Source organism: Staurois parvus, unplaced genomic scaffold (genome assembly GCF_062004578.1).
Source record: "Staurois parvus isolate SC_StPar_1 unplaced genomic scaffold, SC_StPar_1.0 ptg000151l, whole genome shotgun sequence".
Lineage (NCBI taxonomy): Eukaryota > Metazoa > Chordata > Amphibia > Anura > Ranidae > Staurois > Staurois parvus.
Genome location: NW_028317947.1, coordinates 2816255 through 2830232, shown reverse-complemented (window position 1 = coordinate 2830232; position 13978 = coordinate 2816255). Strand labels below are relative to the sequence as shown.

The 13978-nt window shown below is 42.0% G+C and overlaps 1 protein-coding gene across 2 annotated transcripts in view; it reads left to right on the top strand.

Annotated features, from left to right (window-relative positions):
• The window catches only part of COPZ2 (coat protein complex I subunit zeta 2), a 63712-nt gene that overhangs the window by 12334 nt on the left and 37400 nt on the right, over positions 1 to 13978 (top strand). For both annotated transcript variants that reach the window (XM_089674338.1, XM_089674339.1), the window contains one exon: positions 10804 to 10885. In XM_089674338.1, the coding sequence (XP_089530464.1) occupies positions 10804 to 10885 (82 nt within the window). The remainder of the gene's footprint in view (positions 1 to 10803; positions 10886 to 13978) is intronic.

The window sequence follows — 13978 nt, the reverse complement described above, 5'->3', positions numbered from 1 at the left end:
TGTTCTTTGTACTGTGGGAGACCAGATAGAGTGAATGCAGGGTCCTGAGTTTAGTAACACTAAGTCAGCCAGGAGACACCAATATAGTTTAGTATTTCTTGATTATGCCACCCGATATCCGGAGGCAGTTGGTTTTGGAAGCACCTCAAAGTTATCATATGGGAGTTGTTTGGAATGGTCAAGGCAACAGGGCTTCTGTCTGAGGGCCCCCCCATTTTATGTCTAAGCTTATGAAGGAGCTCTGCAAACTGTATAAAATTAAGCACCCATGGACTTCTGTGTATCATAGGTTAGTTGAATAGATAAATAAAACCCTAAAGAGGATGAAAGTCGTCGAAAAAGATGGTCATGATTTGGACGGTTTACTGTCTCATTTGTTATTTGCTATACAGGAGGTTCCAGAGGCATCCATGGGGTTCGCACCCTTTGAGTTGCTCTATAAGCAACTTCCCTTGGACTGCTGGATGTGGTTAAAAAGATAGGAAAACTAGAAACTACACCCCATTGGAGAGTAGTGGAACACATTGCATACATGTAATACTATTGGTACATGTGATGCCCATTGACAGAGATCTTTTGCAGGCTGCTCAAGAGGCTCAGAGCTGAATCCATTAAGGTCAAATACAATTGCAGAAAATCCTGAAAGTTTTCTCAGAGTTGCCAAGTATAAGTAATGTAATTGAACATGAAATTCTCACAGACTCTGCCATCCATATGAATGTCATGCCTTAGCAGATTCCCGAAGCCCTCCAGGAAATTGTAGCAGCTGAGATTAAAATATGTTGGGTTTTGGGATCACTAAGGAGTCCTCCAGTGGGTGGTCGTGTCCAACAGTGCTAGTCCCAAAGCTAAATTGCATCTTCTGTGATGATGCAATTCTGTAATGACTTTCTAAAAATATATGAAGTCTCCAAGTTGGCTGCATTTCCAGTGCTGTGGGTGAACAAGTTAATTGTAATGTTAGGTCCAGCCCAGTGCATCACTACTCTCAATTTGGGTTACTGGAAGATCCCACTCACAAGAGGCTAAAGAAAATGTAATTTGTTGCACTGGAGGATTTGTTTTAATATGCCAAAAAGCCCTTTGGGTTGCATATGGTCCCAAGAAATCATACAGAGTTTTCTTGGGCTTAATTAAATGATATTGTAATTTTTAGCTGTTACTGGGAAAGTCTTCTAAAAAAGTACAATAAGTTTACAGTAAACCCCAAGGAAACATTTTTTTGGGGTACATGGCAGAGAAATGCATCATCAAGCCCCAGCTGAACTAGGTGGAATAGTTCCAGGATATATCCCCATAAAAAGAAATGTTCTTCTTTCTCAGGATTGTGGGATGATAAAGGAGATTCATTCCCATCTTTGCCAGCTTGGGCCCCACCACTTGATGGATGTTATAGAGGGAAACTGTCCACTATAACTCTTTGGAATCCAGAGGCAAAAGCAGTGTTCTGCCAATTGATACAGGCTTTGTCCTAGGAATCAGTGCTGAGAGCCCTAGTATGACATATTAGACTGGCCCTTTAACCACTTGCCCTCCTGAGGATTTACCCCCCTTCCTGACCAGGCCTCTTTTTGCTACTCGGCGCTGCACTAATTCAACTGATATTTGCGTGGTCATGCAATGCTGCACCCAAGCAAAATTTACGTCCTTTTTTTCACACAAATAGAGCTTTCTTTCTGTGGTATTTGATCAACTGTGCGCTTTTTATTTTTCACGCTATAAACAAAAAAAGACCAAAAAATTTTGAAGAAAAACAATATTTTTTACTTTCAGCTATAGAAAATATATAGTAAACTCAAAGTTGGTTATAAATTTAGGCCAAAATGTATTCTGCTACATGTTTTTGGTAAAAAAAATCCCAATAAGTGTATATTGATTGCTTTGTCTGAAAGTTATAATGTCTACAAGCTGTGGTATAGATACTGCAATTTATGCCATTTTTTTTGCTATACAGCACTGTGCTAGTTTAACGGACAATTGTGCGGTCATGCAATACGGTACATAAATTAAATTTACATCCTTTTTTTCCCACAAATTGAGCTTTCTTTTGGTGGTATTTAATCGCCTGTGCGTTTTTTATTTTTTGCGCTATAGAAATAAAAGGCTGACAATTTTGAGAAAAAAAAACAATATTTTGGACTTTTTGCTGTAAAACATGTCCAGTAAAAAAATTAAAAAATCAAATTTAGTCATAAATTTCTGCCAAAATGCATTCTGCGACATGTCTTTGCTTAAAAAAAATCCCAATACGTGTAAATTAATTGGTTTACGAAATGTTATAGCGTCTACAAATGGCGGGAAAGATACTGGGATTTTTTTCTTTATTATACTAATAATAGCGGCGATCAGCGACTTATGGCGGTGATCAGCAATTTATGACAGTGATCAGCGACTTATGGTGGGACTGCGGCGGACATTTTGACACTGGGGGGGAACTGACTTGGGGTCACTGACATCCCCAGTTACACCAATACAGTGATCAGTGCAAAAAAAAAAAACACTGACACTGTACAAATGGCACTGGGGAGGAAGGGGTTAACTTTTATTAGGTAATGAAAGGGTTAACTGTCTGAGGGGAGTGTTTTACTAGGGGGCGGGGGTGTGTGCTTCACAGGAACATGCTGATCCCGAGAGATAAAGTCTTCTATCAGGTTCAGTGCTCTGAACTGACAGTAGGCAGAGCTGCAATGTAAACACTGCAGCCGTGCTATCTGTCAGTGATTACTTGTAATCGCTGGTACCCGCGCTGTGCATACAGGTGCTGCCCTGCCGCAGTAAAAACACTGCGGCGGGTTGGCAAGCGGTTAAAGTGATGTAAGATAATGCCCTTTTTACTTGGATCGATGGCACTAAACAAGGATATGCATAGACTGGACACCAAAATGTCCAATGGGTTGGTTGCCATTTTGACAAAAGTGTCCAGACTCCTAATGGGTTAATTTGGGAGGCCGGGTACTTCCCCTTTAGACTTGCCTATTTAGCTCACTGAGAGAGACTTGTACTGGAACTCATTTGCTGTTTTACCTTTTGCTGTGTTTGATTTTGCTGAAAGAAAAGTGGACTTTCGATTTTTAAGGCTGATTTCCTGGCATCTGTTTTCACCCTGTTACTCACAGTTGGTTTGAAATGGGCAGTTCATGCAAGAAAGCCCACAAATATCTTTCAACTAAGAAATTTAGCATGGGAGGGTGGTCAGAAATTTCACCAATGTCAGAAACTGCTAGGCAGTATTCCAAATGCGCACAAGATTGTATTTCTGCTAAAGGAGGCAATACCAGTTTCTGAGACCAAGGGTTCACTTACTATTTCCTCAGTATATCATAACATTTACTGCAATTTTAGTAGAATAAATGATAAAAACGCCAAATTTATTTCATGTTTTATTCAACTACGTATATATTACCTTTTGTCTGTAGGAACTGCTCTAATGTTTGCTTGTCCACAATGTTGCACACCAAGCTGACCTTCCGTCATGGCTTCAGTCACCCACATTCTTTCAGAGAAGATTCTCACTATGGATGCACACCTCTCTGGCTAAGGAGTCTTTGGCACCCTATCAGTATAGGTGAATGAATACATGGAAACCCCTTATCAATCAAGATCCTGAAGATTATCGTGATCTGCTTGTCTGTTTGCCACTTTACAACACATCTCAGGCAGTCCAGCTACAAGAAAAGAGGCATCCCACATCCTGCACTGGGTGGAATGTTAGTGTTCCAGCTCTACATTATGGGAGTAGACATTTGGATAATGGAATTCCTATGAAGATCCTGATACTGAGGGGTAAGATCCCTGGTTGCAGGTGCCCCATGGCCAAATTTCCCAGACCCTGTATCTACACTCTTCTTCTCATTAACTAATTTTAGTATCTTGGTTTTTTAAGCCCACATTCTAGGGGAACATGGCTTGACTAAGGCTGTCATGGACACCATTATTTATGTTCACAAACCCTCATCTTCCCAAATGTTTCATCATACTTGAAAGCCCTTCTTACAACTGCATGCCAGGGTCCTCAGCTTTCTGCAAGAATGAGTTAACCAAAAACTGGCATTAAGCCACCTTTAATGCCCCGTACACACTATAAGAAAATTGGACGAACGTATTCGTCTGACGAGCAAACGTGCAATTTTCTGACTGTGTGCACATCATTTTCGACAGCCGATTCCGATCTTACGAAAATTAACGATGGTGCAAACATCAAAAGTTTTGTCGTTTAGGAACAGAACGAATGATTTTCGTTTAATGTGTACTGTTTTTGTACGAGAAGAATTGGATAAGAAAGACCGTGCATAATCAGAAGTTGCTTATGACCCAGAAGAACCTGAAGAAAATAAACACCATAATGGCAATTGCAGTATTTTCAGAACATTTGGATACGGTATCCATGACTATTCCGAAAATTTGTCACGTCGATTGGGGATAACAAATATGGCACTGAAAGGTGTGTCTACAGGGTCACACGTACATTACATCATTTCCACAGCTACGCTACGATGTTCATACGTAATGCCTTTTATCGTACAATAGTTTTCTCATGCATAAAAGCATATCGTTTTCGACCAGCTGCGTACAATCGATAACCGGACAATCGTTCATCCGATTTTCTTATAGTGTGTACGGGGCATAAGAGACTGATCTTTGTCCTGTCCATTTTTTTACAATGGCTGTTTCTGAATATATACCATTGTACAGAGAGTAACCAACATTCTCCACCTATCAAACAATCTATGACTCTATTTCAGTCTGATTTTAATCTGGTCCTGTTGTTCTTCAGGGTCATCCATTTGAGCCACTATATCGTGTACCTTGCAAAATTCTGTTCCAGCAGGTTTCTATCCTGGTTGCCTTCACCTCAGCAAAGGGAGTTTCCAAGATGACAGTTGTCTCCTCTAAAGCACCATTCCTGGTCCTTCAACCCTGACTGTCCTTTCTTTTCAAGGTGATCTCTTCACAGCACATTAATGAGGATATCATACTGCTTTCCTTTTATGTCCACCCTTTTTACATCTGAATGAGATCACAGTTTGATTTCTGGATGTGATGAAAGCATTTAGGATCTAAATCAAACTCACTATTACCTTCTTTCAGTTAGATTCTCTTGTTTTCATACTCAAGGGCACTCTGGTTTCCAGTGCAACTACTGAATATTGGATTTGCCTGACGGTTTCTCAGGTGTACTCAGTCAAGGTCAATTTCTCCCTTCTCTCACTGCTCATTCCACCACTGCGGTAAGAACATTTTCATTTGCTTGACATCAGGCTTCTGCCTCTCACCTGTGTACAGTTGCCACCTGGTTCAGGAGATGGTCTTCTTTGTCAGAAAGGTCTTACAAGTGGCTGTGTGATCAGCCAAATCTAACACTACTCCAAACACAAGATGGAATCAGATTTTCTAAGGGTCACAGATATTGTCACTGGGCCCCGGTTAAGCAGCACTCCACAAAATGGTGACCACCTTCAGAAAAAAAAAGGGAAAGGACGCAGAGTTGAGAATCCAAATACATACAATCCAATGAGTGCCTATCAAATGTCCAAGGTTATTTAATGATAAAATTGATTCATAGCAGAAAAAAGCCATTGTGTTTTGGTGGCCAAACACTACTGCCAAAACCTAATACTGGCTGTTGAGGTGTAAACATTTATTTTTTTTCTCCCCTTCCAGGTGATTGCATGTAGTTATCTATGGTGTCCAAAAAATTTCTCCAAAAGCTCCTCCTGGCTGGATTAGTGGGCGATTGTGACGAAACAGCATTCGTAGAGGGCACGGAGGACCCAATTTCTGAGCATATCAGAATCTTCCCATTAGTCCTCTCATCCTGTCTTTCCCGAATCCGACGGTCAATGTGGATCGTCAGGTCTATCAGGTTCTCCAAACACGAATTCTTCTGCGCTCTAGGACCCAGGCGGGTGGCACATAGATGGAACCAGAACTGGACAAACAACGACCACCAGTGCTTCAAAGGTTGTGCAGCTCCAAACAAGGCTGGGGAAGCCCGACCAACACTACAGAGCGAAATAAAAACGAGAAGCGCACAAACCTTGCGCATTACCTCAGTAAACACAAATTTATTAATCAGAAAGGTACTCACAAACAGCGAATAAAATCAGGCATGTCAGTCCTCACAGGGACTTCAGAGATAGAGAGCCAGCGCGAGTCCCATCGTGGGGGTAAGCACTCAGTTCAGCTGACGCGTTTCGAAGGCCAAACCTTCTTCATCAGAGCTGCATCCAGCTCTGATGAAGAAGGTTTGGCCTTCGAAACGCGTCAGCTGAACTGAGTGCTTACCCCCACGATGGGACTCGCGCTGGCTCTCTATCTCTGAAGTCCCTGTGAGGACTGACATGCCTGATTTTATTCGCTGTTTGTGAGTACCTTTCTGATTAATAAATTTGTGTTTACTGAGGTAATGCGCAAGGTTTGTGCGCTTCTCGTTTTTATTTCGCTCTATCAGGTTCTCCAACCTGGTTAGTACCCCCACTCGGGCCAGCTCATCCTTCAGGGTATCAGAAAGACCAAGACGGAACTGGTAGCGGAGAGCAGACTCATTCCACTGAGTATCAGAACTCCAGATGCGGAAATCAGTGACATATTCTTCCATATACCTTTGGCCTTGCTGTAGCTTACTAAGCATAGATTCAGCGGTTTGGCGCAGGAAGGGATCAGCATAGATTTGTGCCATTGCTGTGAAAAATGAGTCCACTGAAGTTAGGGCCGGATCATGTTGTTCACGGAGGTGGTATGCCCAGGACTGAGGTTCATTCCTAAGAAGTGTGATAATAAATCCCACCTTAGTATTTGGTGATGAAAAGGTCCTTGGAAGTAGGGAAAAATATAACTCACAGGAGTTACGAAAAGTCCTGAACTTCCGGCGGTCTCCTGTAAAAAACTCAGGCGTAGGCACCCGGGGTTCCGGTAGGGCAGGAGTTCCAAAGATCATACTGGACTCCGTTTGAGTGGTTGCATCTAAGGCTGCCGTGAGATCCGTGTCTGTGAGGACATTAGAGTCGGTTAGCAGTTTACTCTCCAGATGCTCAAAGTTTTTCTGCCAGTCTTGTATCAAGTTAAACAAGGTAGCTACTGACTGGCAAATGTCCCCCAGTTGCGAGGCCTCCCTTTCAGACTCCATCATTGGCTGACCGGTACTGTAACGTACCTGATGGGAGACTGAATTGACGAGGTCGGCCTCACTTGTGTCACTAGCCCTGACCCCGCTGATGTTGGAACAGAGGGAGTCTAGGGACCAGGGGGACAAGAGCGCCAGCGGTTGTTGCTTGCAGCTCTTGCAGATGATGACCTTGGAAGGCGGATGATCCTCTGATTTGGACACCGTAATAATAGACAGGGCAGGTTCTGTGGATTGCCAGACGTGCAGCAGAGCAAGGTAGGTAGTGAGGGCAAGAGACTAGAGCAGAGTCATGGGATAGCCAGGGTCATCAACAGTCGGGCAGCGCGGTACAGAATCAGAAGGAAAAGCCAGGGTCAGGAGCAGAGCCGAAGTCAGGAACCGGTATCAGGAGAGTAATCGAAGTCGAGTCGGGAACAAGCCGGGTTGGTAACGGAGGAATCGTACAGGAACAAGCAGGACACGGGGGGGGGGGAGCTGAAGACCAGTCAGCACTGAACCTGAGCAGAGGCACTCCTTAAATGGGCCGTCTGGCGGCAATTTTCACCGCGCGTGATCGCGCACACATGCGCACAACTGGTAACTCTTCTGCGGGAATTCCTATGTGCATGCGCGTTCCCGATCGCAATTCTTGCTGGTTCTGTAAGGGAAGTCCCTTACAGAACCAGTCCCGGGCCCGGAGATGGGTAAGCGGAGCCCGGGACATATAACGGGTGGGGAAGGGGGGGGGGCGGCGGCTGGTGCTGTTACTGTGTGGAAGCAATTGGACGGCAGCGCTCCCGCCCGAATGCTTCCACCTGACATGTGCTTGCCCACAGCAGAGCTAAACATAAATAAAAACTTCCTGCCCGGCGCCCGGAACTACATGTCCCGGGCGTTGGACGATATAAAATGAACATCCCTGATATGACCCCCAGCACATTGCAGATGTATTTAGCGAGTATTACAGCTCTCTTTATAATCTGAGTCATGATACTCAAGTTTATCAACCCTCTTCGATTGATAAAGATAACTTTTTAACTGATCTAAATTTACCATAACTGTCTCCAATATAGGTTAAAAAATTAAATTCTCCCTTTTCACTACCTGAAATTTTGTAGGTTATAGATACACTATCTAATAATAAATCCCCTCTGTAAAACTTCTGATCCTTTTCTCTTTCATATTACTCTCCAACAAAACTGGCATATCTCTTAGGCCCTGAATAATAAAATGTTGAATTTATCTTTTTTACAGTTCCACATTCTAAACTTTGTTCTGTAATCTTTCTTATATATATACACACACATACAGTATCTCCCAGAAGTGAGTACACCCCACACCTCACATCTTTGTAAATATTTTATTTTATCTTTTCATGTGACAACACTGAAGAAAAGACAACCTCTGGAGATGACACTGAGCACGTGCACTCAGACCTCGACCATGGCGAGGTCTGTTCTGAGTAGAACCTATCCTGTTAAACCGCTGTATGGTCTTGGCCACCGTGCGTCAGCTCAGTTTCAGGGTCTTGGCAATCTTCTTATAGCCTAGGCCATCTTTATGTAGAGCAACAATTCTTTTTTTCAGATCCTCGGAGAATTTTTCGCCATGAGGTGCCATGTTGAACTTCCAGTGACCAGTATGAGAGAGTGAGAGCAATAACACCAAATTTAACACACCTGCTCCCCATTCAAACCTGAGACCTTGTAACACTAACGAGTCACATGACACCGGGGAGGGAAAATGGCTAATTGGGCCCAATTTGAGCATTTTCACTTAGGGGTGTACTCACTTTTGTTGCCAGCAGTTTAGACATTAATGACTGTGTGCTGAGTTATTTTGAGGGGACAGCAAATTTACACTGTTATACAAGCTGTACACTCACTACGTCACATTGTAGCAAAGAGTCATTTCTTCAGTGTTGTCACATGAAAAGATAGAATCAAATATTTACAAAAATGTGAGGGAGATACTGTATATATATTGCACAGATAGAACTGTAACATCGCATGGTAGTTTACTCTGATTATCTACTTTTACTACCACCTATCAATTTTGGTCATCTATAGCATACTGTATACTTAATTGATAATGATGGTTTTCATTAGATAGAAGTGCCATCCACTGTGTTCCTGTTCTTACAGTTTGCGACTGTATATTTTCCCTTTGAATTGTTTTACTATAGTTTGAAAACTATAAAAATGTATTGGAATTAAAAAGGCCTCCAACTGAAATTGATACATACTGTAGCACAGTACAGCCTTCTTAGAACAGAAGTCATTCTCACATTTCTCATTCCATCACATATACCAAAAAAGCAAGAGCATCATTCATTTCAATTTAGCTAGCGGAGCAATGAAAACCATTCCTTTATGCCCCAATGACCAACTGCACGTCCAGAACCACTGGTGTATGATACAGATACAGCCTAATATAATACTTCTAATTGTTTCAAACTACATAAGGCTGTTGGCCATCATCAGTGCAGTGTATGGAATCATTGGCTTCTTTGGAGGCGGGCCAATGAGAAATTCTAACCATGAACACTATAGTAAGTATATTCATACACACTTCATGTGGTTATATTCCTACATGAAATGTGCATGAAAAATATCTAGCAGCGATCAAATAGACCCAAAAAATACTAGAAAAAAAATCAGAATTTTATCAACATTAGTGCTTAGCCGGCCTACATTCAGACACTGAAGTTTACCCCCCCAAAAAAAATAAACGCAGTTATTACTAAATTCACCTTCTGCACACTGGGACCAGTGCATGAATTTGTATATGCATCAAAGCCATATAGTGAACACTGCAAGAATACGATCTTTTTTGTACATGCTCAGTGCCAGATTGGGACAAGACAATACACATTTAAGATGCAGTAAAATGCTTAGTGGGAACATGTTTTTACTTTGACTTGCATGAAGTTTCCACAGGTTCATGTTATGTTTTATCTATGCATTATGAGCATACGCAGTTGTCACAGCTTTATTATACACACTGCACAGAAAATACAGAACCAGCTGTGTTGTGTTGAAATGAGATTGTTTAACAGATTTGATTCACTCATAGTGCGATGTTTATAAATATACGCTCAGACATGAGATAATCATCATCTGACCAGACCTAAGATAACACTAATGCAGGGAATATGAGGCTGCCCTTCTGCCCTCCTCCATTTATATTAAATGTGCACCCTTGGGTGAAACAAGCATGCGTTATTCATCAGCTAGAGTTTGGCTACCATATAATGTCTGGTGCCAGCTAGTGGAGGGCTGGCTACTTATGACATGGGAGCAACCAAAATTGAAAAGCTTCTTATACAGAGGCATCAAAATTTTGCTTACAACAGAAATATTGTGGGAAATTAAAAAGCATACCAGCCATAATAGGTTCCTGTTAGATAGACATTGTTGTGACATTTTTTTCCATCCATGGAAAACTATAGTGAATAAATCTAAAAAAAAACTTTATGATGCCTAGTAATTTGAAGTAGACAAATATATGGTTCCTAGAAACAAAGACTGCTTAATGTACCAATCAGGCTGGAATGGAAGAAGGCCTATGACTGTTTTAGTGGCAACTCTCGCCACCACTCTTGTTCACTAATCATCTATCTCTGCATGCTCTGCATGAATTGCTTTAATTTCTTAAGATTAATTATCTCTCAAAATGTCCTTTATTTTCACCCTCAGTATTATGATGGCACATTCCCCGCTCTTATGGAACAGAGAGAATTTGAAAGAAGGATATTCCTTAAGACGCAAAGAACTGAAAGTAAGAAACAGCCGCCATGTGTCAATGTGGGTGTCCTGACAGATAGACATTCTCTTGACCTAGAGAAATTTTTATCTCAATATTAAACAGAATTTACTGATGTAAAATGACCTTGCTTAAAGTTACATTTAAAGTAGATCTAAACCTATTTCCTGAATCGTGTATAAGCTGTGTCACTTATTAAAAACAGCAGCCCTGTAAAGAGCATCTATATTTACCTTTCTGGTGGCCCATGGCTTAAAGTGCTGCTGCTGCACTGCTTTTTAGCCACTGTAGGTATTCAGCCCTTCAGGGTGAATCAAAAACCTGTCCCCCCCGCCATACACAGTGGCTTCTCCCTCCGACTTAAACCCACCGGACACTTTATTAGGTACACCTGTTCAATTGCTTGGTACCACAAATTGCTAATCAGCCAATCACATGGTAGCAACCCAATGCAGTTAAATGTGGTGAAGACAACTGTGCGTGAAAATCCCAGTAGATCAGCAGTTTTTTAAATACTCAGACCAGTCCGTCTGGCACCAACAACCATGCCATGTTCAAAGTCACTTAAATCCCATTCTGATGCTCGGTTTGCACTTCAGCAAGTCTTCTTCACCATATCTAGATGCCTAAATGCATTGAGTTGCTGCCATGTGATTGGCTGATTTCCAATTTGTGTTACCAAGCAATTGAACAGGTGTAATTAATAAAGTGGCCAGTGAGTGTATATATCCTGTAGTAATGTTAAAGCCAGCAGGAACCACTGTGTGCTTTGGAGGAGCAGTTATTGACACACTCAGGAGTGTAAAACACCTCCAACTGCCAGGGAGCAGTTAATCAATAGTGTATCAAGACAAGAATAGATGTTCCTTATTATAGTATGTACTCTCCAGCGCCTCAGGATATGCACAGCCAAAAGGGAAGCCAAGGGTACCAGGACAGCGACAACCAAAGGAAATGTTCCAGGGGTGCAGCCCTCCTCAGACGGAGAAATCAGCCACTGGATAGAGAGAAAACAGGTGGCGCACACACCTAGTGCATTATCCAAGGTTTATTGTAGGAATGAAACAATAAAAACATACTCACAGACGAAGCATGTATCTAAAAAGCATAGAAAAATGACAATGGCCACAACGGCGGGCAAGGTGTTCTCACGGTCAGTGAGGTCAAATGGCTGACGCATCAACAGCGAGGCTCTTTCTTTCCATACATCAGCATCAGAAGTTGGTCATCAGCTCTGAGGAAAGGGATTCGTCCCCGAAACGCGTCAGACATTTGACCGCACTGACAGAACACCTTGCCCGCTGTTGTGGCCATTGTCATTTTTCTATGCTTTTTAGATACATGCTTCGTCTGTATGTTTTTATTATTTCATTCCTACAATAAACCTTGGATAATGCACTAGGTGCGTGCGCCACCTGTTTCCTTATTATAGGGCTGCTTTTCTTATAAGTGACCCTGTGGTTTAACATAGTAATATAATTTCTGTTGTTTTCAATATGTAAAAATATGCAGCTTTCATTAAAAGAATACCTGGTGATCCAACAATGAAAGTCCTTGTTCAGTGTAATTAAGTGACAGTTGTCTCAGAGTTGTCACCCTGTGATTTGCAGCTTTGCAACTGCAAAATGCCAACACACATTGCACAAGCATGGCCAATCGTTGTCATGATCAGGAAACTGGAGAAAGGCTGAAGGCGATCAGATGATGTAGCACTGAGATGCAGAAAAGGGTTAAAAAATGTATTTTATAAAAAAAAAAGGCAGTTGTTTATGACAAACCGTGCTCTAGCAATCCAAATGTCATCCAGTAAGGGGTTAGATCTACTTTAAAGAAGAACGCTACAGAGCACTGTATAAATGCACACACACACACTGACACACAGTATATATACAGGGGGTGGACAAAAAAAATGGAAACACTACATGATTTGCAGGTGTGAACATGAAGACATGTTTTGCATTGAAAGCGTAAGTGATGTAACATTCTTTTTCTTCCACTTTGTGATGAGACACCTAGCTAACAGGTGGGAAGCCTCACTTTCGTCATTCACTGTGTGCACTGCTAATAATACAGAGTCATGTCAGAGCTTACTGATCATGAAAGAGGGCAAATTGTTGGTTTGCGCTTAGCTGGTGCCTCTGTGACTGAAGTTGCCAGTTCATTTGCGGTGTTACGAAGTACAGTATTAAAGGTTATGACAGCATATACAGTTTCCAGGAAACCGTCATCTGGTAAGCATAAGAGACAAAAGGACATTGTGCAGGATTGTGACCTGGAATAAGAAAACAACTGCTGCAAAAGTGACTGCAGAGCTCAATCTTAATCTTTCAAAGCCCATGTCCACAGAAACTGTGCGGAGGGAACTTTATAAGCAAAACATTCACAGGCGACCTGCAATTGTCAAACCACTAGTGACCGATATTAATGCTCAGAAGAGGAGAGAGTGGTGCAACACCCATAAATCATGGATTATCGATCAATGGAAGACTGTAATATGATCCAATAAATCAAGCTTCACTCAGTTCTCACAAATGAATACGTATGGCGAACACCGTCTTAAGCTTACAACCAGGACTGTCTTGTGCTAATGGTAAAGAATGGTAGTGGCGGCCACCAAATGGTTTGGGCAGCCATATCTTGGTATTCTTCAGGGCCCATCATCACCTTAAAAGGTAGAGTCACTGCCAATGACTATGTACAACGTTTGGCCGACCACATGCACCCAATGGTGCAGAAATTGTTTCCCAAAGACAGCACCATTTACCAAGACGATAATGCTTCTATTCACACAGCTGGTGTTGTCAAACCATGGTTTGACGAACATGCAGACAAAGTTTGCACCTTCCCAGAGCCGTAGTCGCTGGACCTCAGTATCATAGATCCACTATGTTCAATTTTGGTCAAGGTTCAGGCTTGTTTTCTGCATCCGGCATCTCTACTAGAATTGGGGCAATTTTTGCGTGAAGAGTGGTATTATATTCCATTGTCCAATATCCAAGACTTATTATGTCAATTTCCAGGAAAATTCAGGCAGTGTTGGATGCCAACACCATATTAGGTAACTATTTTGTTCTACCTGGTGTTTACATAAATTTGTCCATCCCCTAT